At 39.0% G+C, this 24,309-nt stretch overlaps 1 protein-coding gene and 1 long non-coding RNA gene across 2 annotated transcripts; one reads left to right on the forward strand and one right to left on the reverse strand.

The window, feature by feature from the left end:
- Nucleotides 1-2,706: 2,706 nt before the first annotated feature.
- LOC137587577 (uncharacterized) lies at nt 2,707-16,755 on the reverse strand. Its single transcript, XR_011033942.1, has 4 exons — nt 16,592-16,755; nt 6,977-7,187; nt 6,532-6,635; nt 2,707-4,116 (listed from the first exon to the last, which is right to left on the reverse strand). It is a non-coding gene; the product is annotated as an uncharacterized lncRNA (long non-coding RNA).
- On the forward strand, nt 16,208-22,857 carry slc35b3 (solute carrier family 35 member B3). The gene is made up of 10 exons (XM_068304080.1): nt 16,208-16,401; nt 17,253-17,489; nt 17,650-17,771; nt 17,955-18,109; nt 19,355-19,462; nt 19,590-19,687; nt 19,824-19,916; nt 20,017-20,128; nt 20,366-20,435; nt 21,384-22,857. Exons 2-10 carry the CDS (start codon nt 17,274-17,276, stop codon nt 21,532-21,534), a joined length of 1,125 nt encoding a protein of 374 aa, XP_068160181.1. The 5' UTR covers nt 16,208-16,401; nt 17,253-17,273; the 3' UTR covers nt 21,535-22,857.
- Nucleotides 22,858-24,309: the final 1,452 nt, after the last annotated feature.

Below are 24,309 nucleotides of genomic sequence, written 5' to 3' on the forward strand. Positions count from 1 at the left end.
ACGCACTGGGGTATTGTCTTCTGGGCTTCTGGGACACATGAGCCGGCTGCACCAAGACGAATAATTATTAACGATGTTGCTGCTCTTAATTTTTTAAGAGAGAAACATCTGTATTTGGAGCTGCAGCAACAAAACAAACGTTCACTTGTCTTTATCCGCACTTCATTTTAGAGTTTATCCTGCTGCTTTTTTGCACAAGATGGAAAAACAACACGTGCATTCACAAAACATGTGTTCAATACATTTTATTGTCCTTATAGGGCAATAACTCCACTTATTATTCAATTCTAATTATTTTTAAAGCCTTCATCAATGTGCATTTGGTCCTTGATTCTCATTATTGTTTCCTCTTAATTTTTCCTGACACATATAACTACACAGGCTTCCACCAGTTTGACTTGAGGTTAGTGCCAACCTCCTACAAAAGGTTAGACAGGTAATTCATTGCTTGATTAGGCCCTCTGTGCAATTAATCATGATTAAATGCACACCCTCACAGAGTGATCCATGTAGGAATGATGATTAATGAAAGCTTTGACTATTTCTCACATTACACTTCTTATTGGGCAGTGGGTTGGGTTGTCAGGAAGTGGGTTGCAGTAACTCTTCAGTTGCAACTGTGAGCATGATTACACACCCTTAAATTAGGGTCGAAGCGCCTGTGAGTTAATTCCTTTTTGTTTTTCTAGACGTCTTTTCTCCTCTTTGAAAAGCCAGCTGCAGTCAGGCGGATGCAATTTCTGAGAAGGTACACACATCAAAATACAGGTGCAAGGTCGAGAGGATGGCGGCTCACCTTGTGGGCATACGGGGAGGTGTGTGACATATTTGTGTGTCAGTGATTGCTGAATCAATTAATAGCTGAACTTGGCAAAGGATCAATCGTTCCAGGGAGGTGATCCCGTTTCCAACTGGCAACATATTGAGACAGTAACCTATGAAAATATTAATCATGAGCACAACAGCAGGCTAATTCCCACATGTAATTAGTCTACATTTTAATTCATCTAAAACTAGCACTTTTCTAAACTTGTTTAATTATGTACTTACACATAATTGTGCTCCCCCCACCTCCTTCCTCACTTTGTTTTCAGTGTAACAGATGGAAAAACATATTTATTTTGGGGAAGATGAGATAAAATAAAAACTCCACCTGGGAAAGGAGCGGCAGGTCTCTGCTGAGTTGAGCTGCGTCTGGTAGGAATTTACTGGATTAGCTCAGTCACAAAATGTGAGATGAACCACATTGTCAATCACCCTCAGGGCAGAGCAAGGGAGGAAGAGCTGTCAATCAAAGTGGGTCTTCAATCGTCCCATTCACATTGCCTCCTGGAATCAGTCTCTCCTGCTGACTGCTCTTTGACATTTAACGCACTGGGGCCACGAGGATGGAGAGGGGAAAAACATCCTCAGATCCTCCCTTCCCTTCTGTCCGTCCGTCTCTGTCTGTCCTCAATGTCTGTGCTTTAATCGTGGCATGTATGCGTGTTTAAAATAATGACACTGTTCATTTAGCATGAGGCAATGCGATAGCGGAGAGAAATAACTGTAAAGCAGACAAAAAGTTATGGTGACTCTTAGTGCAATGACAACTGGCAGCAATGTGGAGTGAGCCATAAAACCAGAATTCATTGGGCCTGAAGAGCAATCCAGAGTTATGTATTGTTTACATTCTGATAAATCTGGCATAATAATCTTGTGTTGGAAACATATGACATCCTTGAACAATTTCTCTTCAGGACTTCTGCTTTTCTGGAGATGCATTGTGAAATTCTCTCCATGACCATCAATAAAATATGACGCATCTGCGAAAGCTCAGACAATAAATGCATGCAATTTACCAACACAATCCACATTAAAGAGGTAAAAACAACCAGCATCTGAAATACTGCTAATCTGCTGAGCAGATAATACCTTCCTCCTCTGAACGATGCTGCAAGATGAAAAATCCAACCGTAGTTTGTTGTCTTTTTTATATGTTTTTGCTCCCCTTGTTTGTATTCTGGGGCCGCCGCCTGGCTCCGAGTGAGGCATACAGAGTCATTGCTCTTTTGGCTCCAGCCCTGACACCTTGTGCCCTCAAGTGCGGACTCCTTAGCCGCGATCTGATCAGCATCTTTATAGTTTATCAGCCTTGGGGTTCAATTTTGGCTTGGATGCTTTTACAAATGAACGCAATCACTGCTGAGCCTTCGCATCCTGATTGCATTGAGAGGCGGGTGGAGGAAAGTTTAGTGGATTACAGTGCCACTTGAGGATGGAGCACAACACACTGAGAGGCCGCCTGTACCCCCTCCCCACATTGGCTATTGGCACTCGCTGCTTGTACTCTGTCTTATTTGACTAAAATAATATAATTGTCTCCCATCTTATTGCTTGTAAAGCCGTCTTCTGTCTGCAGGCGATGTGTGTGATCAATGCACTACCTAACAGAATCAATTCTTCCAGGAGTACCTTGCGTGTGTGAAATGATTCCAGGCAGCTGCAGCATAAGACGGAGCTGGAAGTGGAATCCTGTGATACTAGGATTAGTTTAGCGACTAGGACCCTCCAGTTTACACTGAATACTGTGGCGCTTTGCCCATTTCTCATGTTCACTGCGTGTATGTGTGTGTGTGTGTGTGTGTGTGTGTGTGTGTGTGTGTGTGTGTGTGTGTGTGTGTGTGTGTGTGTGTGTGTGTGTGTGTGTGTGTGTGTGTGTGTGGCTTGGCGGGGATCACATTCATATTACCAGCTACGTGCATCATCCCCAAACATCTTATAAGCAGTTTATACCATTTGCAACTGCTACCGTATCGGTCCCCTTGAGATGTTTTCAACTGTGCAGAAAAATGGTAATAAATGTCATGTCATCTGTTTGGTAATATAAAACAGATTTCTTATATTTTACAAGACAAAAAGTAATTTGTTCTTATCACATCTGGTATTTATCTGCTTTTATCACATGAGGTATGTATTTATCATCTGTAAAAAGTGTCATTGCTCTGTAAAAGCTTGTCTTCGTGCACTGGCAGTCAAATACCCAATTTAATCATTACAGATTATATTAATATAAAAACTTTCCCAGTAATTTAACTGCAGCATCCGTTAGTCCAAATCATGGTTGTCAAATCAAAGTAGAAAGAAGGAGTTAAGGTTCCACCGCCAGCTTGATTTCCAAGTGCACCTATCTTCTAATTCTGAAACTAAACAGTGATATCATAAAGTGAATTATGGAAGACCTCTGGGGTGGATCGAGGAATGTAATATGCCAATAAACTATTAAAGAGAATTGAGGAGTGGGATCAAGCCAAAGGGAACCATTTTGGCAGGTCAAGTTGTAACTCTACTGTCAGTGGAAATCTTTGTGGCGGTGCAGTTTGATCTGATCATATCTCACGGTTTCTTTTTTGTAGATTTTTTTTAAAATATATTAATAAGAGAACATTATGTAAAGGACCAGAGAATATGACCTTGACTGACATTTTGTACTTGTTGTAATATGTGTAAAATATTGGCATGGAGAGCTTTCAGCTAAAGCAGTATCTGGTTTAATAAGCATAAAGCATTTCCCAGGAAGTACAATTGAGTTACTTTGCCTTGCTGAAAAAAGGCCATGCAATGCAAATTCAGTCATAGCAATTGTCATTTGGTTGTTTAGTCCAGTGGTTTAATTTGATTTAGAAGAAAACAGCAAAGCCAAATGTTTTTGGGTTTTTTTGCTAACATTGCTGCAATGATTGAGTTTTGCGTTATTGCATTTGTGACTGGAGTTCAGTCTGTTGCTCTGCACTTCCAGGCTTTACCTGAGAACTTCTCAAGCACTGAGATGAGTCAAGTCCAAAATCCTTTCATTTCCTTTGTAAACCACATGTCATGTTCCATATTAGGTGGATATAAGATGTATGTGCCTTTGTGTACCTTAGATCAGGCCAAGAGATTTCGGCCTCCCCCCCCCTTATTCCTCCTTTTCCTTCACCCTGCTCATGTTCCTACTGTCTCATCTTCAGGAGTCTTGTTTTGTCCTTCTTTCTTGCCTCGCTCCCCCTCTTTCTCTTCTCCCCTGTCTCCTTCTGTCCTGTCGGTGCTCTGCAGCGCCGGCCTTGGTCCATTCTTTGGGTAGCACAGGAAGTCAAACTGTAACACAGAGTTCACTTGTAATTGTCCACGGTCACGCTAACCAAACAGGAAGGAATCTGCAACTGATTAGAATTCTTCCTCCTGCAATAATAGTACCCCACCACCACCACCACCACCACCACCACCCTTTCACCCCCCACCCCCACAAAATTAATTACATTCAGGGATCTATTCCGACTATTGGTTTTCCTGTTTTGAAGCTGCATTACGAAAAGAAACAAAAATCCCAAGACAACACTGCCAAGCTAGTTTTTCAATTACAGAGACAGCAGATCAAAAGCACTGAGGAAGCACAGGCAGACATTCATCTATCCATCTCCTCATCCAGACAGGACGCTACTGGCTGGACAAATCAGTCTGCAAAGACAGACTGCTGAATAATCTCACAACACACACACGCACACACACACACATACACACACACACACACACACACACACATACACACACACACACACACACAGTAAATGCTTTTGAAATGTGCTTTTTTTAATTTATTTTAATATTGCTGTTCATTGTAGGACAACAAGTAACCTCACTGTTTCCAATCATCCAGTAGATCCTGCAATATAAGATAAATTCATTTATATTATTTTATCAAAAAGATAGTTGATACGACACGGTAGTAACGTCCAGAATTCAGCCCTTTTTCTCCCAAGGCTTTGATGATTTGTTGTAAAAAAAAAAAACCTCCAAAGACTGGAAAAAAAATTAATAAAATAATGATAGAAAACGCTCAACTTTACAGTGTTATTCCATCACAGTTAACATTTAAATCCCTATTCCCTTTCTATCTGCAGTAATTTGATTGTGGTATTATTTGTATCTCCTGTAAACAATGAAAGAGGCTCTACATTTCGTAGGTTAATGAATTTTCTAACATTTCACCGAACCTTTGTGCATGGCAAACACATGTCAGTTTGAACTTACATAATTTAATGCATACTAAATCTTAAATTAAAGCTTAGCTTTGCAGTGCCAGATGGAACCAACAGTTGTCCACTATTTTACACTTTCTGTAGAAACGTTTAAAAAATATGTCCTCGTGTGAACGCTGCCCACCTGTAATCACTTTGATGTCGCATTTCAAACAACTGTGCTGCTTGATGTGACATATTCATTTTGCGCATGAGGTTAAGCACACAAGAACAGCAGGATGCTGCAGTGTACATGAGATGTTTAAAATACTGCCGTGTTCAGCACCTTTCAAAATAAAATGAAAATAAAGCTGAAGAGATACATTTTCATCTCATCTTCACTGGGAGCCAGGGCTGGTTCTAAAATAAATGAATGCTTTGCAATGTTTTTGATGTCCTATATTTAAATTTGTACGGTTACTTACATTACTCCTACTTGCCTGGTCTTGGAACTAATCCGATTGATATGGAAATGCGGTGCTGTGTTTCATGACAGACTGAGAGAGAGACAGATTGAGAGAGAGAGCGAGAGCGAGAAAGGGAGAGAGAGAGAAAGAGAGAGAGAGAATTCCCAGGTTCGCTCCTACTCAAAATGTGCTGAAAACAGATTTTAAGAATCCTTTGGCTTCACGGTAGTGGTTAGGGGATTACACAAACTACTTAAAGCTTGACAAAAAGCCGCTCTTTTCAATCAACAAAAAAGTTCTTAATGCTGGACACATTCAACCAACCGCAGAGGTCCATCAGGGGCAAATTATGGCAATCCTGAGATTGTATCTTGCACCATTAATATAAAAGATCACATATAATATAAACAATTTAAACTTTTAAATTTGCATACTCAAATTGTTTTTCTATTTCAGTATTTTCAGTGTCACAGTGGAATGGCGAGAAATGTGATTTAAAAGTCAAATAATGGAAATAGAGAACACGGAAGTTGGGCATTCCAAAACCAAAATTGTAAAAAAAAATTTAAAAAATACCCTTTGTGTTTCAACTTTGACAAATAAATCTGAATAATTTCTACATTTTTTACAGCTGTATTTGAATAACTTCATTGCAATGTGATTACATATGTTGGTAATTATCATTAAGTTGTTCAGAAGCCAGGGAAATCTGATCATATCAGGTTTTTTAAAATCATGTTCTATCAACTGTAATTGCTGTTATATATTGTACTACATAATGCAATGTAAAATGAAATTTTCTCTCAGTAAAACATGCACATATTCACATACAACACTGTAGAACACATACAAGGCAAAAAAACAGCAATCGCTTTTACAATTTAACTGAGTTGAAAACATTTCACATCTGTCAAAGTAGAACCAGTAATGTTTCCTGAAACTCTGTAACATAATTTACATTTATCATATGCAACTGCTGCTACAGCTCAGTCAAACCAGCTTTGAGCGTCCTGTTCTGTACTTCAGCAAATTCTTATCTGTTGAAACTCTTCTTTTTAACTTAAACAGCATTTAAAATCATCACTTACCAATTCCGTTCTTTAGCCGTACAGCCATTCAAGCGTGTGTTGTCTGTCATTGGGGTTGAAAATTGGGGAATGGGCTGGAAATTGGAACCACCGAGGATGGCGTCCTGGAAAAAGAGGAAATCAAAGTTAAATGAGATCATGCATGCCAAGAGAATGTTTAACCAAAGGGCAAAAAGGAAGCTGGAGATAACAGAGAGGAGAAAACTGCTTAATGTTGTGTTACTGCAGTCTGTTTGGAGTTTTTAAAGCTTGTGTACATTTGGAGGCGAGAGGGGGTGTTGTTGTCAGTATATATTAAAATGTCATTTTATAGATCTTAAATTTAAAAAAAATGTGTAAATGCATCTGTAAATAACAACACATTTATTCCAAGAATATAATATACACATGAATGAGTGAGTTTGTTTGTCTACAAAGGATTGTGAGCATACAGGGTAGTACTTACCATTTTAATAAAGATGAGCATGAGCAGGTGTGGCATAGGTGACGACAGGTGTTGCAAAAGTCCAACCCATAATGCAGTGTCTGCAAACCGTCTGAAGTGGTTCACCACAACCAATTAATCTTGAGCCTGTGATTGCATTTAACTCCACTGATGCAGATTTCCCATGACAAGTTCACTTCAAAAGGCTGGAATCCTGCCCCACCCAGGGTGCCTATGGTTAGAACATTGACAGGCAGATGCTTAGTTTTAACGTCAGATGACACTGGAGTACAGAGAACAGAGTGAGATGGGTTGAGGGTGAGTGGGGGGGGGGGTTACTTGGGTTCTTGCTATTTTCACAGATTTATGTAACACTTTTGCAAACTTGCCACAAAAGTTACTTGATATATGAGAAGTATTTAGGGATAAACAAAAAAAAAAGTTTACCCTGTGATTAAGTGAAAAAAGATGCGTACACAAACAAGAGGAAGGTGTGAAGAAAAGAGGAAACCCTTGTGTAAATATTTTTGATACATACTGCAGTCTGTCATCAGAAGATAAAGGGACTGAAAATGGTTTGGTCAAATCTGATGTTGAATTAAAACACGTTTATTTTAAGAACCGTGTATAATCCTTCATCCAACATTGGCCTGTCAGCTGATTTATAATCACTGCATTTGTTTATGGGCTGTCTTCACTGATGGAACCGGGGATCCTTGATCAAATACTGCCTGACAGACAGGCTGGAATGCAGCATGTCTGGAATATGTTTACTTAATTTAAGTGAGCATTCATCCTCCTAGGTATATGTTGCCAGTGTGTGCTGTGTTTAAAGATGACTGGTCATGGCGTTGGGGGGTGGGTGGGTGACAGTTTCTTCAGGTGTTGTTCATGAAAGTGCAATGAGAGGGAAACATTCAGCCAGCCTCCACATGTCAAGGTCAGAAGACACATTCTTCCCAGGCATGAAGGAAGAGGTATAGAGGAAGATAGCGATCTGGTTCACATGCGCCTTGATGTGGCTCTGCTGAGCTTTACAACAAAGCATGTCAAAGACCTGAGTCATGAAGCACCATAAAAACCAATTAAAGCATTTTATCATCACATAAATAGAGATTAATCTTTGTGCTGATGTTATATGAATAGTGCATTTGTTGATGCTGACATACCTGTAATTTCCTGAGATGCAGTGTTTTTGCCATTGATCTGCCTTTCAAAGAGATTTTTAGAAACTAAAAGAAAAACACCTGGTTTTAAAAAATGAAGTTGTCAGTTTTACACAGGGTGATGTCATGTGAACAGAAATACCTGTGGGTGTGTGCCTTCTTTCCACTGAATCATTTGGCTCTGTGCTTTATTTCTTAATTCTCATTGCCTTGACACACTTCAGGAGGAATATCAACCCACAAGCAATATTTCCAACAAGCCAAAACTAGTTCAAAGACTTTTCACTCATTTCCACCTAATTCTCAACTCACTGTCCTGGCATCTCGTCAATTTCCAATTTGGTCTGACTTTTACAAGATTTTTTTTTTTTTTTTACTGAATTTGCTGCAACGTTCGAGCCCCTGGGCGAAAGGATCATAAAATTATGATATGCAGGAAACGATAACCATGCTATAAAAATGAAAATCAGGTTTCATTGTGGTGAACGATTACAATGTGACTGTGAAATCACAAAAGTCAAACTTTCTCAATATTTCAGCAATCAAAGCTGACTAGTTTATGTTTTGTGTGATGATCAAGAACTATTAATATTTTGGAATATTAAAAAATATGATGCTAAATTCCTGGCCATTTTTTGTTGGAAGCACTCATAAAAGTCTTTCATATCCATTAACATCATGTATCAGGTTCATGAAAAATGAGAAATCTTTTTATTGTCTGCCATCAGATGTACTCCAAATATAAACTTGTAAAGGGTTTAAACTTCTAAACTACATGCTTAGAGCTGGCCAGATTGTTCTTCATGCTCTTCTTAATAAAATGCCTTTAGAAACTCCAGGTTTACTTCAAACCCTACAGGGCATGACTTGTACATCAGCACCAATCAGAACCCCAGGCCAACGACAGGAAGTACAAATGAATGTGTGAGCAATCCTCAGAGTAACTAAACAACCTAGAGTCCAATTTCCTCTTTTGTCACATTTGGTAGCTTAAATGCTGAACTGGAGAGAGATCATAGAAAAGAATATGTCATCAGCCTGACTAAAAATCTGTCCTACCTGTGTTCAATGCTGACATCCAGTTTCCTGAGTGAAGTCATTTCCTCCATAGACATTTTGCACAAACACGAAACTAATATCTGAGGGTGGGGGGTCAAGGGGGCATGTCTCTTTGAAGGAAAAGGCTGATGACAGACATTCACCTATAATTTGATTTCACTCTTTTATCATTGAACATAGATAAGGGATTCAGTAGTCACAGTTAACTGGAGAAATATTATTATCAATCGAGTTTTATTGTATTTTTCCCCATTTTTCATGACAATAACAATTTAATATTCTCCTATGGTGCTGGAGCACGTGAGAAGAAGCATCACAGAGAAAGGCATGGGTACTTATTATGGAAACAGCTCTATGATGAATGTGTTAGAACAACTCAAACTTAATCTAAAGTGCATTACATGTTGTTTTGAATATGCCCCTCTGATATGCCCATCTTTAATGTACTATCAAGTGCAAGCAGCAGAATTGCTTTAGTCTCAAAATTCAAATCTGTGAAGGGGGGGGGGGAGAGAGAGAGAGAGAGGCTTTAAAATACTGTCTGTGAGAAATGCAAAATTTATGAATACCCCCCTCACATCTCAGCTTGATTTATGTGAAATAATAATACACTATTTAATGCTTAAACATAGCTAGGAGGGATCCCTGGCTATCAAGATGTACAATGGAGTAATGGGGCTGGAAGACAAATCACCTTGTGGACTTGTGATGCTTATTTAAAGGTGTTCAGGCAGATATATTAAACTATATGTAATTGTACACTAACTCTGTGCTGTAGGCAGAGGCGGCAAACACAGGAGGAGGCCAGTCATGATGCAGATGGAGTGGTGTAATCAATTTGACTCAAGCGTCAGGATCCACGGCAGCAAGGAGAGGGATAGGGAGGGAGACAATAGGGGAGACGCTTCAATCTACTCTATTGTCGTCTTATATAGGTTTTCACCTTCATTCATGTATCTTCTATATCCATTTATACCTTTAAATAATTTGAAAAAGTTAGGATGAAATCAGTTAAGTACAATTTATTTATTAACGTGTTACATAAATGTTGAGATGGATCCCATGGATCTGGTGGAAATGTTGCTCAGGGTGGCTCGTGTGTGTATGTGTGTGTGTGTGTGTGTGTGTGTGTGTGTGTGTGTGTGTGTGTGTGTGTGTGTGTGTGTGTGTGTGTGTGTGTGTGTGTGTGTGTGTGTGTGTGTGTGTGTGTGTGAGGTTTGAACCAGGTGTGTCAGCTTTAAAGCAAAAAGGCCACCTTTGAACAGACAGTGGTCACACAGACTTTGATTGATCATTCACTGATTACCTCATTTAATTTAAGTAAATGGCAAAGCCAAAGCAAGGCCAAATTATCCTGATCTGATGAATTGGCACCCACTTCACCACCAAAAGCAGGTAGGGTAAATAAACAGGGTAATTACGATGGTAAATGAAGCCTCTGTGAGTGAGTCTTGTGGGCGGATAACCCAAGATACACTGAAGAAATGAACAACAGGCGTACCCGTAACTTTCTTTCATCATCTCTCTGTCTCTAAATCATGGACATGCCAAGAAAACCATACCCGCACACAGACACCTACCAGGCTCACCCACTCACATATTCAATGACACAAAAACCACAGCTCTCCTCCCATCCCTATCCCAGTGTGTTCGTGTACAATTATAGCTACGGTGATCCACAGGTGTTGAATTCTTCTGGCAAGCCATAAAACTCGATATGCATGATTTGTGCAGTCAGCCAGGTCTGTAATTTCATTCTCCTTTTCTTTCATTTTCAGTTCCTGGGCCATGCGATCAATTTTGCTGCTTTATGAGAGTGCAGACACCCAAAGAGACTCTCAGGATGATTACATGCCCTGTGCCATGGGGGGTCTGGGGAGCCAACACGCCAGCCTAAGAGCCGTGTCAAACCTGAGCGAAAACATCTCTTTGAATAAGGTTTTGAATATTTGAACTGCTTGAGGTGCGCTTCATTTATCCTCCTGGTACCTCAGGTGAAACTATATCAGCTGCTTCTAACATATATTTTGAGCCACTTAAGTATTAAAATAAATATATTTCTGATGTGAATGCGGTCTGTTGTTGTGAGCGGTGTATATGTAAGACCAGGGCAGATATCCTTATGGTCCTGTGAGTGTCTAACAAAATAAATCAAGCACGCCTCACGTGACTCCAGTACTTAAGGTGATATTCATATACGGTCAGTTAGGGTTGATGTCACAGCACGTGGGTTGATCTGTTGGCAGAGAACTGCAATGTCCTCGAGGGAAAACTTAACAAACTGTGCCTACCACTTTCACAGTGATGCCTAAACGTGATCAGGGTGAGAGGTGGATAGGTCCTGAATGTACACACACACACACACGAACACACACATGCACACACACGCACACACACATAGTACAACTGGGTTTTCCTTTGACACACGCATACCTACAGTGTAAATGCCAAAGGAGAAAAACTATAAATTGAGTTTATACATATTAAAACTGAGTCATTATTATAATCCAATCCAAGACTCACAGAAGCATATTTCTAATATTACACAGAAATTTACCATTGCGTGCCATTATCATAAATATATTGTTAATATCTATGTAAATATCTGTCTCTGGTGGATTTAAGATGAGGCTATGTTAAATAGTAAATGGGTGTTCAAGGATAAATGAATGCAGGGAGCTAAATAGGACACACAGCAGAATATTGCACAATTTGTGTTGTTTTTTTGCAAAAGTGAACAGAAGGAACTCCTCCAGCTTCACTCCATATATAAATGATATTCAGACTCAAACTGCAGCATTAATCCCGTTATATGATTGACATTTCATATCTGTGATAGTATTCAAATAATTAAAAACAAAAAATCTTGAAAAGTAATAGCTTCTCAAATCCATTAAGTAGTTAAAGGTTATGAGAAAAAACAGGATTATTGCTCACAGCAAAACTTCCAATTAAATGACACTACGTAATTTGTTTCTCAATCCCTTTCTCTTTACAAGCATGGCACAGGTTAAATGAATGGGCAATGAAACATGTGTGTCATTTACCATCACTCTGAGGAGACAACAAACAATCTCTTTTTTCCCCATTTTCTGTCTGTATGAATTAGAGCAAAAGCCAGTGTGGTAGATTGGATAAGCAGACACACAATTCCTGGGAAACAGTTTGTTTAATTACTTTTTCTCCTTTTCTTGGGAGCAGACATGTAAAGAGAGATGGTTCCCCCTCCTGGCTGCTCTCAAGAAAGCCCAACAGTTGACGGTCTCATGTCCTGCTGAAGAGCAACCCGTTCACTCAGCTGTTGCTGCTTCTGACCGACAGCATGTGTTGCAAAGTTTGTCGTCTTTCTGAAGCTTTTTGAAGTTTTTTTGTTTATTTGTTTGTTTTTTGAGTTTTGTTTTTTTACTCCAAAAAAGATTTACTGAATTAGAATAATTTTATACATACTGTATATGTTTGACCTCACAGGAAATATAGTGTGCAAAAAAGACATTTTAAGTGGCTGCAACTGCACATCATTTTCAATATCAATTCATCTATTTTTCCTCTAAAAAAATAAAAATGTTTTCACATTTGAAGAGCTTCAGGATGTGTGAGCTTGGTATGTTATTTAAATTATTTTAGACACTTTCCAGTCACTAAAAATCAATCACAATTCGTTTAAACTCTAACCAGAAAATCAAAAAAACTGAGATTAGTTCAATTTCTTCCAGTTTTTTTAAAAAATCTCTTTTTTTTCTGCAGAATGAAAACATGTTTTTAAAAAAATCTTTCCAAAACAGGAGCCTATCTCATGCATTTAATTTTATAGGTTGGGTCTGACTTCCTGTTCTGAATTGAATTAACTGAATTGAAAGGTAAACTGACTGTCAGGTCTGATAGGAAGCCCCCTTGCAATTGTAAAGTATACTAAATGGATATGGTAAGAATTTCGTCAATATTACGCATCTTTTGCATCTTAAAACAGTTGACCTGAATTTTGAATGTCCACAGCTGCCATGAACCAGTCTGGCCAGTCTGTCTGTTCTCTCTGGTCACCGGCATAGAGGATAGAGGATGGAGGGGTAAATGGGGAAGGAGTGGTGGGGAGATGAGGGGGGGGAAGAAAAATGTCAGAGCAGCAAGCCTAGCAGATCAAAGAAAATAACATGGGAGAGGATATGAGTGCTTTGAGAAGTAATATAGCTGAGATAGCATCTGTTTTCCGTAGCATGCAGGGCTTGAAACAAGCCCAGGAAAAAGACAACAGAGAGCCGGTGCACTTTAGCCGTGGATAAGACCAAACACAAATGGGTTATTAAGGAGCCCTCAATGTAATATCTGGCTGACATTAAAGTAATTCTTTTTGAAATGAGCCTCTGCTGGGGTTGTGGGACTTTCCGTGATATTGATGCTGAATAAATAATATGAAGGATTATTTGGAGGGAGTGGATGTTTACATATGTGGAAGAAGATACTTTTGGGATAATAGATATTTTTTTTAAAAGTTGTCATCAGTGCCTTTCAGAAGAGTTTAAAAAGCTGAAAAATCCTAAATAAACATTTCACACACCTTTAAATGGTTAAAATAATCATTGCTAGTAATTATTGCATTCCACCTCTCCACTACCAAGAAATTAAATCGAATCGATTTAATTAAAAGTAAGGATGAAAATTACAATGTAAAGACATAGTTGACAGTGTAACATCGTAAATAGGCATTTATTTAGACATTGTTTTCTATGGACACAGAAGACATACTGTTGTTCACTGGTATATGATCTATGTAATTTGAATGTTGTTGTTTGCAAATATACCATTCCGAATGGCAGTGAGTGAAAAATACCAGCAGTCAAATAATGAGACTCAGTGATCAACAACAACGTTCCTGGGAAGAAAGCCCTGCATATCCAATCTAAGGCATAAACTCTGGTCAAGTCCCTCACCCAGCTGTCTATTTTAATTTCTATGGTCTATAGTATATCAAAAACATTCATAGGTTGCACTCCCCTATGAGCCTCCTGAAGATTGAATAATGTCCTTCCTGATCCACGCTGCAAGGAGCCATATTGGATCCAGATTTCACTGGTTCAAAAGTCATTTCATTTTCCTTCTTTTCTCTCTCTCTCCCTCTTTCTCTTGCTCCCTCTCTCTTGCTGGATTGCTGCTTTATTCCTCCCAGTCTCTCTCAAGCCTTCTCTCTGCCTGCTTTATTTATTGCAGGTCCAGTGGTGTGGCACAAAGCCATTACCCTCACATATGTACCTTTTTTGAATAATCAATAAATAATTATTTTATTATTTAATAGGATCATACGGGGAAAGGAAATGGGTTTTATTACATAAATCCATCACATGTGATGAATGGCCACACTTGTAAAGTTGGAAGAGGTAGAATGGAGGGTGGTTGGACATGCCTGTGCTTGTGTTTAAGTGCTGTACCTCACTGAGCACTTTCTCCCTGCGAGGCTGTAAATATGACATTTTTGTCTCTTTGGGACTGTCAATTGGAGTGTGAAGGGAAAGGAGGAAGGGGATTGTAAATACAGAGAGATTAATTAACCTCATACATTTGCAATTCAGCCCCACGTCTTTTTTCAGTAAAATCTGACCCCTACAAGTAAAGGGGTGAGAGACCTGGCCGCAGACTGCCCAGAGAGTGTAGATGTCTCATTCCAAATGAGTTATTAACAGATTTTTTGAATAGATGGAAAAATTGTAGCCTGGCCATTTAGTGTCATAAAGGCTGGGTTAGTGAGGCAGCAGGGGCCTCCCAGGGACAGGAGGCAATACCATTACAATCAAATCTGAGATGGAAGAGGGATTGAGCTGTCCATTCTGAATTTTTATATTGTCAGAAGGTTGGGGAGGAAATAATGCCATCCTGGAGTGTATTAACCTCTGGCTGGGGAAAGAACACAGGGAGGGAGGAAGGGAGAAAGAGAGAAAGAGGAGGGGAAGAGAGAACGCAAGTAGGCTGAGGAATTGGAGATTGGACAGCAGTGAGAAAGGAAGGCAAGAGGAGGGAGGGAAGGAATCAAGGGGCAAAAGAGAGTTTCATGACTTATGCTGGCGGAAGCCAAAGGAGGAGAGACAGGGATATGAGATGGCCCAGAGACAGAGTCAGAACAGAAGGGATAGCAGGGAATAATACAATAAGGATTTTGAGAGGAAAGCATATATGGACATGACTGCAAGAGGAGGAGGAGGAGGAGAGATTATGGGAAATAGAGACGAAAAGAGGGAAGAGGAATTCTGCAAGAAATAGAGTAATAGCATGAAGAACACAAAATAGAGGCTGGAGAAGTTGTAAGGATAGAGCTGCTCCACAATATAAAGCTACCGACAAAGTACACAGATGGTTGATCAAAATCAAAACATACAGTAATTTGTTGTTAACGTGAGGAATCGACTCCTCCCATTGTAACCATTATATACTTAACTATTGCTGCAAGATACTCCTTTTTTTTTTTGTTAAAAAAAAGTTATGAAATAAAATATAAGGTATCCTAAAAAGTAAATGCAAAGTTGAAATATTCAGATCATCTATTTTAGGTTTTGGGATGGATCTGAGTCCACATTATAAATTGTACTGCTTATTTGCTGGTTAATTTTTAAGTAACAAAATTATTGATTTGGACATTTATGTAATACATAACTAAAGCAATCTGTCATAGGAGGAAAGTGTGTCACTAAACCAGACAAACAAGCCCAACTTGCGTGTAATCGAATGCTGTTGGTACAGAATGCAGCAAAGTGAAGTTAAAGTCAGTCGCGATGGATCCAAAACAGCTAACACAGGTAAGACATGAACTCTGTCGTTTCACTTCCACTACACGCACTTTAATGTTTTAAACCAATTTCTAGTAATAATGACACTCGATCGTTTCATTTTGCATGATAAAAACAGTCTACTCGTAGTCACGCAGCATTGTTTTTACGACTAATAGAACGAATCACCTGTCACAGTTCGCGGCTGTGTCGACCAATAGGAACAGGGTTCAGAGGTCGCAGCGGAGCGGAAGTTGTTGGCTTCTTTCACTGTAGTGAGTGCAGGCAGGTTTTAGCAAGCTAGCACGCCTCTGGGTGTGTTATTTTACTATTTTATTGAAGAGTGTAAACACGAAGGCATTCGAAATGTGCTGAAGATGAAGGCGGCACGGCCAGAAACATAATTTTGTCTGGAATTTCCCCTGAAGAAGGGGATACGCTAAGTTATAGGAACCCGGAAGTGTTGTTGAAGGTAACGAGCTTGCTGTCATAGATTGCTTTTTTGGCTAATAAAGCATTGTTACGCATGAAGTAAGTACCAAGAATTGAGCTGTTTGTTACGATCATCACATGTTCGATGGTAATACATCCACTGAGAATCAAGTTACTTGTTACGCAGTTTACTGTCAGATATTAGCAACCGGTTTCTTCGTGTAGCTTACCTAACGTTATCGGCTGCCATGCTTCCCAGAAAATCTGACATAAAACAGGCTTTCATATTAATAATCCACTGTAAAATGCCCGATCTGGAGGATGTGTTTTGAAAAAGATTTGGTTTTTGGTCTCCCAACTTATTTGCATTGTTCAGATTGAGGCTTAAGGGCATGTGTTGTGATTTGCTGCCATGTCTCCATCATACGTCAACGTGACACGTCGTATTTGTGAAACACTCCCCTTCAACAAATACATCTACTTTAATTAAGCAGGGGATCTGACCGAAGTATGAATGTAGCACTAAGGTGAATGGTAATAGGCATGAAGAGCTTGACATTTATTTTCGTCATGGTGTCCTTGGCGCAACGAGATAAAGCTCTTGCTATTAATTACATGGTTATGGTTGGTTGGTTATGTTATTGACTTATCATAAAAGTGATCAAATTAGGTTTAGACTAAGTTTGTTCAAAGCATCTTGGTTTTTACTCTTTGTAAATTACTTTATGATAGTTACCGTACATTTATAACTATTTATCACCACTGTTAATATATGTGATTTAATGTTTATTTGAGCTTTTCGTCTCTGTTCGTAAAACTTCAGCTTCTCATGTTCAACAAAGGAAAATTATGTTTTACATACCTGTTGCTTCACTTTTTGTGTTCCACCAGGTCCCGGACGCCCCAGACACAATGAGTGCCAAATATGGTCTGGTGGGCTACAACAGTTCGCGGAAGCACATTTCAATCTCCATCCCATCATCCACAGAGGTGATGTCCCCCCACATAAAATCTGTGGAAGAATTGAAGGTCCTGGGAATCAACCTTAGCAGCTATAGTGCCCTGACACAATTCTTGATTTGTGTTGCTGGAGTCTTTATCTTTTACCTCATCTATGGTTACCTGCAGGTAAGACAAAGTATAAACTGTGGACATGTCTATGCCATGTGAGGAAAAAAGATGCTAGTTAGTATTGTAAAAACTGGATGAGTTATAAAAGTTTGTTTTTCATATAAGCAGAGGGCTTTCATTGCCCACTATTTAATTGTTTATGTGTTCCTCCACTCAGGAACTGATATTTTCTGTGGATGGATTCAAGCCTTTCGGGTGGTATCTCACTCTGATCCAGTTTGGATTCTATTCCATGTTTGGACTGGTAGAGCTTCAGCTCACACAGGACAAACGCAGGAGGTGAGTAATCTCCTGTATCCACATGACATTTATCACTTGTTTATTTTGTCAGCTTTTTCACTTGTGTTTTTGAGATACCATTTATAACCTTATCTTAAGCACATACATTTAGACGAGCAGTTCTTGTTAAGTATTCTGAAGAAGTTTTCTTTCTGAACTCTTTAATATTATTTTTTCCTTCAGGATACCGGGGAAAACCTACATGATCATTGCTTTTCTAACAGTGGGCACTATGGGCTTGTCCAATACCTCTCTGGGCTACTTGAACTACCCCACACAGGTCATTTTCAAGTGCTGTAAACTTATTCCAGTCATGATTGGAGGAGTGTTTATACAAGGTAAGACGTGACTATTGTAGCTGTCACTTTATTTCCCTGCTTGTTTCTTAATAATATTATAATATAATGTAATAAAATTTCATACATTTAATATAATGGAATTATACATTTCACCTCAATTCTGGTCATTTGATGTTGTCTGTTTTCTTTTTCAAACAAGGTCTGACAATCATGTTTGTCTCTGTTGAATTTTTGTGACAATTTAAAGTTGAATATTCTTCTAAAGTTTATAACAAATTTATTTTAGGCCTACACAGTATATTATTTAAGCATGAACACTGAAGTGTGTCCGTGTGCAATATGCACTTTGCAGGAAGGCAGTGATAGCCATGACAAATCAAGTCCTGTTTCTGCTGCTTGATGTAAAAGTAAAACAAGTACAGTAAATGTATTCCATGTATTTACCACAAAGATTAGACTGTTAATACTCAATAGAAATTGTCCCATTTTATACAATTGTACTAAAATATAACACATTTGCTACCACCCTTTTATGTGTATCTGGTGTTTTCATTGTCAAAGCCCAGTCAGCTCTTTGTTCTGTCATTTCTTTCTCACTCCAGACCTCATAGGGGTCTCACAGGTTTTGTGATATTTTTCGTTATTTTTGTTTTGTTTTGTTGTTTTTTTGTTTTGTTTTGTTTATTATTTTGTTTGTTTTGCCATAACGGCCTTCTCTCTTTCTGGGTGGGTAGATGAGATAAAGGTATTTGTTCACTTAAAATGCAAAGGAGAAAGAGTGAAAGTTGAAGAGGGAGGGGTGGCTGGATGAAGGGAGGGGTAAATGGTTTCATCCGATGTTTGGCCCTTCAAAGGAGAGTAAGAGAATCGAAGCCGACCGTGTCGACCTGACGCGTCATCCTGAAGGCATCCATCCACCAACCTGTTTTTTGGAAAAGTTCTCCATCCTGCTGCCCCCCCCCACACCGTTACAGAAAGACACCCTTTAAAAATGAAATCACATGTTTAGCTGAATCCAATGTCAGCTTCTTTCATTCGGGACTTATTCAGGGTCAGCTTTTGAAGATTGTTATAGCCTATGTAACGTTTGATTTGTTTTCTCTAGTTTTGTAAAAGTTCCTGAAATTGTGAAAAATTTCATTCATTGTAGATTAGACGTTGCGCTCTCACAATTTCTACATTTTCGATTTAATTTTCTAATATGAACCTGGTTTAAATCTGAGGAGATTTCAAGAGTTTTGTTTTGTCACTCAAATATTAATTTCTTAATTGTTTGTGTTGTAGGTAAACGCTATAATGTGGCTGATGTGTCTGCAGCAATCTGCATGAGTCTGGGACTCATCTGGTTTACGCTCGCTGACAGTAAAGTGGCCCCTAATTTTAATGTGACAGGTACCGTTTAAATCTGTTGTTACAAGACATGTACCATTTTTATGCTAAAGTTTGACTTTGCTAACACTGTTTGTGATGATGTCAGCTCAAATATTCCTCTTCCTGTGTGTTTGTATGTGGAGTACAGGCGTTCTCCTCATCTCCTTGGCACTGTGCGCAGATGCAGCCATTGGAAATGTGCAGGAGAAAGCCATGAAACTTCACAACGGTTCCAACTCTGAAATGGTAATTTATTTATTTTTTGCCAAACTGAGAAAGTGTAACTCTAACTCTGACTGCCTTAACAGCACTTTCAACAGAGATAATTGTTAAAATTTGGCGTATATAGTCACTGACTTGTCACATGGGCTTGTGTTAACAGGTGCTGTATTCATACTCCATCGGCTTTGTCTACATACTGACAGGCCTGCTTTGTGTGGGCGGGCTGGGCCCAGCAATGACATTTTGTGCAGAGGTGAGTGTACTTTTGTACTTCATGTGTTTGTCCACAGGGTGAAGATCTGCAGGGTAATTAGCTCTACGTAATGTTTTTGTTTTCTATCCTCTCTCTTCAGCATCCTGTGAAGACATACGGTTATGCATTCCTCTTCTCTCTTACGGGCTACTTTGGCATTTCTTTTGTGCTGGCCTTGATCAAACTCTTCGGGGCCCTGGTTGCAGTGACAGGTCAGAGCCAGAGCCATTTCTCTTCTCTCCTCGCCGTGCTGACACCACTAGATATTGATGTGTGATTTCAGTGTGGATATAAAATTGTGTCATAATTCATGGATTTTTCTTCTGCTTTAAAATTAAGTTTGCTTGCTAGAAATGTCTCACTGAATGCCGGGAAAGTCACATCTGTTGAGCTTTTGTTTCTAATTTGTGTTCAAGTAAAAACTGTAAATGCGTTTTGCTCTTTTGCAGTGACCACTGGGAGAAAGGCCATGACTATCGTACTTTCCTTCATGTTCTTTGCAAAACCTTTCACTTTTCAGTAAGTACTGTAACCTTTTGACTTTGATCAGCTTTCCTCTAGTTTGAAGTAAGCTTACACCGACCTCTCCTTTGACTAATAGAACTTGATTTGGCTCCCCTGCCTACTGGGTTTCACGTCCTTTTAGAGACCTTGCTTGCTCCTCTGCTCTTTCTCCTTGTCCTCCTCTCTTGCTCACCCTCCAATTCCTCTGTGCTGTCAGAAGGGTCTTGTTTTCTGCTGTACCTCTCCTGCTCTGTTTCTACATTGTGACTTTTGACATGCCTACACAGACACACACTCCACACAAGTTAGAGAAAAACTTTTTTGCAACTTCATGGCCAATTTCATTCTCCCTCCAGCTGGTGTTTGCCCTCCACCATCGCTGGACTCGCAGTCCCTTTCCTGGCTGCAGTTTGCACTTTATTTAAACAAAAGATTCCACTATCTGTGTTTGTAAAGTATTATCAAAAACAGCCAGTTTGACTAAGCACTGAATTTTGCTTTTTTAACTTAATTGTGTATCATTGTTAGTCAAATATAAATCTGTGACACATTAAAAGGAAAACAACATTAAAAAAAACAAAAAAAATAACTTAAAGTTTCTTCATATGGCTTTTAACTGTCACAAGTTGCGAACACAGCTTCAATGTTTCCCTGGTATATATTGTGCAGATTTATGGTATTGGCTGTATAAAATGAATAGAAATGGAATCACCAAAACTGTGCATTTCCTTCTTTGGTCTTTGGTCTCCAAAAATGCTCATAAGCGTTCAAATTCTGAAGGTCACAGCAGAGGATTCACATAATTTCCTTGCATTTCAGGTCACTCATTGACTTTTTACCACCTCTTGATACAAGAGAGTTGATTTATTCTTTTATATTTTAATATTTTCCAGTGCTCCATTGTTTCAGCCCACTTCATCTTCCATCCCAAAATTGCTAATATTTCCATGTCCCCATCTTTAGGTATATCTGGGGTGGCCTTCTGGTGCTCTTTGGCATCTTCTTGAATGTTTACAGTAAAAACAGAGAGAAAATGAAGCTTCCCTCTGTCAAGGACCTCAGGAACTTATTGCTGACTGGGAAGAAGGTCCGATTTCTCTCACAAAATGTATAGAAAGCATCCACTGGCATCTCAGAAGCCCTGCACTGCATCTTCTGTTTGGATATATAGAGTTGGCTCTCCATTCCCATGGGATACGCCAAAGCTTGAGCACTGAGCTACGAGCCTCATCTGCATAAACATCGAGTCAAGGATGGATTTACAGAGTTTTACCACCAATCAACCTCAAAACCGACTGATGCATTGAACTATGAAGGAAGATATGTTTTATCTTCTAGTACACCGATGGTGTACTGCTGAGATGAGTCTGCAGCGAGCTGGAGGAGCTGTAACTGGTTTGGACAAGGGGATCAATGTTAGAGGACTTCTTAAAAATGAAGCATCGGAGCACCACAGAATCAGTCCCGACATGAAGGACAACACTGGGGACTCTGAAGTGGGGCAGCACCTTAGCTAACCAAATTGCACCATTTTGCACTGGAAACGACTTGTACACTTAAACCCTTGAGCGCATGGAAAAACTGAAACATTGGAACGAAGGAACACAGAGTGAAATATGAACCAGTAGTGTCTGAAAAAGAATGTTTGTCTCCCACCATTTAAAAGAAAATTATCTTGATAAAAGGCATATTTGCCCTTGCATGTGCCAGCAAGATGGAACAATCGTTTTTTTTTATAATCATTGTCTTGATTAAAGTGGCTTTTTCATAGTTTACTGGTAATTTTTATCCGACTGTGCCCTACATCGTGATTAATGTGGGATCTGTGGGGTATAGAGACATTTACTCTTGTGTGCATCGATACATCAGGACTGCCATAACTTGCTAAACATGTGACTGGTTATAAGGGTACCACTCTTTTTACATTAAAACCAACTGATGTTTCTCTTAAAGTCCAGTGGTTTTCTTTTTGTCTGTGTGTTTGCACACGCATGTGTGTGTCTATGTGTGTCTCACCAGCCAAGACTCATTCTCTCCTCTTGCACCGCTTGAGAGAAGAGTTGAAATGTTGCCAAACTGTGTGTGTTTATCCATCCAGTGGCCTTAGGCGTGTTTGATTAGGAGTTCTAAAAAAAGATTGCACTGCTAGACAGAAAATAAACAACAGCCTTCACTGTACCTAGGCTGTCCTATTCATTTGGATCCATCCAGTGTGATGCCAGTCTTCATCCCCGTTAAATGACGATGCTGTGACTTGTTGGGCCATTCTAGGATATTTTGCTCATACGTGCACAAAGTTTAGTTTTTATTCATTTAAAGACATTATTTGACTGTTGCTTTTATACATTCCTTTCATTTCTCATGAAATAATTCATGGATTTTAATTATAACATTTTGAGGGCTGTTATGAATCAATTTCTGCAGTTTGGTGCAGATATTCAGCTTCAAATATTCAGTTTAGCAGCTTGAAACTGTTACCTATTAAAAATCCATTTGACTTCAATTATTGTTGCAAAAAATAAAGTGATTTTAAAACCTCAACAGAGGTAAACTGTCTAATGACTGCTATTCTAATTACATAGTATGCAGCAGAGTCTATTCTGATGTGTACAGTAGGTCTGATAAGTAGTCATTATTTTAATAAATTTAAAAGATATATAACCTACATAGAGTAAAATCAATTATAAAAACTTTTTTTACCATCTAAATTTAAAAGATAAATAATTTTAAAACTTCAATATTGCCAAGTGACGAGAAACGCTGCTCTAAACGTGGAGCAACACTCCAACACTTACAGGAAAATCATTTCCATACTGGTCAGTGAAGTCCAATTAAATGACATTCATACATCAATACTAAAATCTGATACACTTTATGCAGTTTTATCCTAGTGCATACAAAATTAATGAAATAATGAGTTGATAAATAGGAAATTGCAAAAAAAAATTTGTCCTTGATCACTCTGTGTGCATGTGTGTGTGTGTGTGTGTGTGTGTGTGTGTGTGTGTGTGTGTGTGTGTGTGTGTGTGTGTGTGTGTAAGCACGTGCTCGTCCATGAGTGTCACTGCCAAATCATAGAGTGAAATGACTTGCCAGCTCAGCAGGAAGCGGCTGAGTGTGTCTCTCTCTGTGATCCTAATCGCGGCCCAGATATTACAGCCTCACTTCTAGGCGGGAAACCTAACGCTGGGCCAATTAGTAATTTGGTATTTCATAAAATTTGGCAGCTTGTGTGTGATGACAAACTGACAGAGATCTTCTCTCCTCCAGGGAAACTTAGGCAGTACAACAGCAGACACACACTCGCTGAGAAGAACAAAGTTTTTCTTCCAAAAGGCAAAGTGTTATAAATATTAGCTCTGCTGAAATCAGAAAATGACTTTGGATGCATTCTTGTTTGGCTGGAGAGTGATTTTTGTCAACAGGATGTGGGAAAATTATTTTCTTCACAAGGTTTTGTTTTTATTACATACTGGGTTTTTGCTGTTTTTCTATGATTGATGAGCGGTGAAGCAGTCCATTAGAGGTTAAGAGGTCATGTCACAGTGTTAAAAAAATTACTTCGCCATTATATACACCTCCGATCTGCAGTGTACAGTACTACTTCATCGCTATGGGAATGGCTGCTCTCTTCCAGCTCCCTAAAAGGTCATTATGGGATGGGAAAACCCCAGTTGACCTAAGGCAAAGTACATCATTTATCTTTTAGTACCGGGAGAAAACACCAAACAAATCAGGCTGCATCATGTCAAGGATCTGGAACTGTTTTTTTAAAGACGTCATTTTTTAAAAACTCTTTGAGCTGTTGCAAGTTTAGTCGATCTTTAAAGTGAGGAAAGTTCATTTTATTTTTATTTTCTCAAATGATTCATTATCATGCATACATTAA

The sequence above is a fragment of the Antennarius striatus genome, chromosome 20, assembly GCF_040054535.1.
Source record: "Antennarius striatus isolate MH-2024 chromosome 20, ASM4005453v1, whole genome shotgun sequence".
Taxonomy (NCBI): Eukaryota; Metazoa; Chordata; class Actinopteri; order Lophiiformes; family Antennariidae; genus Antennarius; species Antennarius striatus.

Bases quoted from the DNA above. Each gene is read 5' to 3' on its own strand.
- slc35b3 (XM_068304080.1), top strand. From the start codon at position 17,274: ATGAGTGCCAAATATGGTCTGGTGGGCTACAACAGTTCGCGGAAGCAC. The intron at 18,110-19,354 runs GTAAGACGTGAC...TTTGTGTTGTAG, and splicing joins TGGAGGAGTGTTTATACAAG to GTAAACGCTATAATGTGGCT. The intron at 19,688-19,823 runs GTAATTTATTTA...TTGTGTTAACAG, and splicing joins ACGGTTCCAACTCTGAAATG to GTGCTGTATTCATACTCCAT.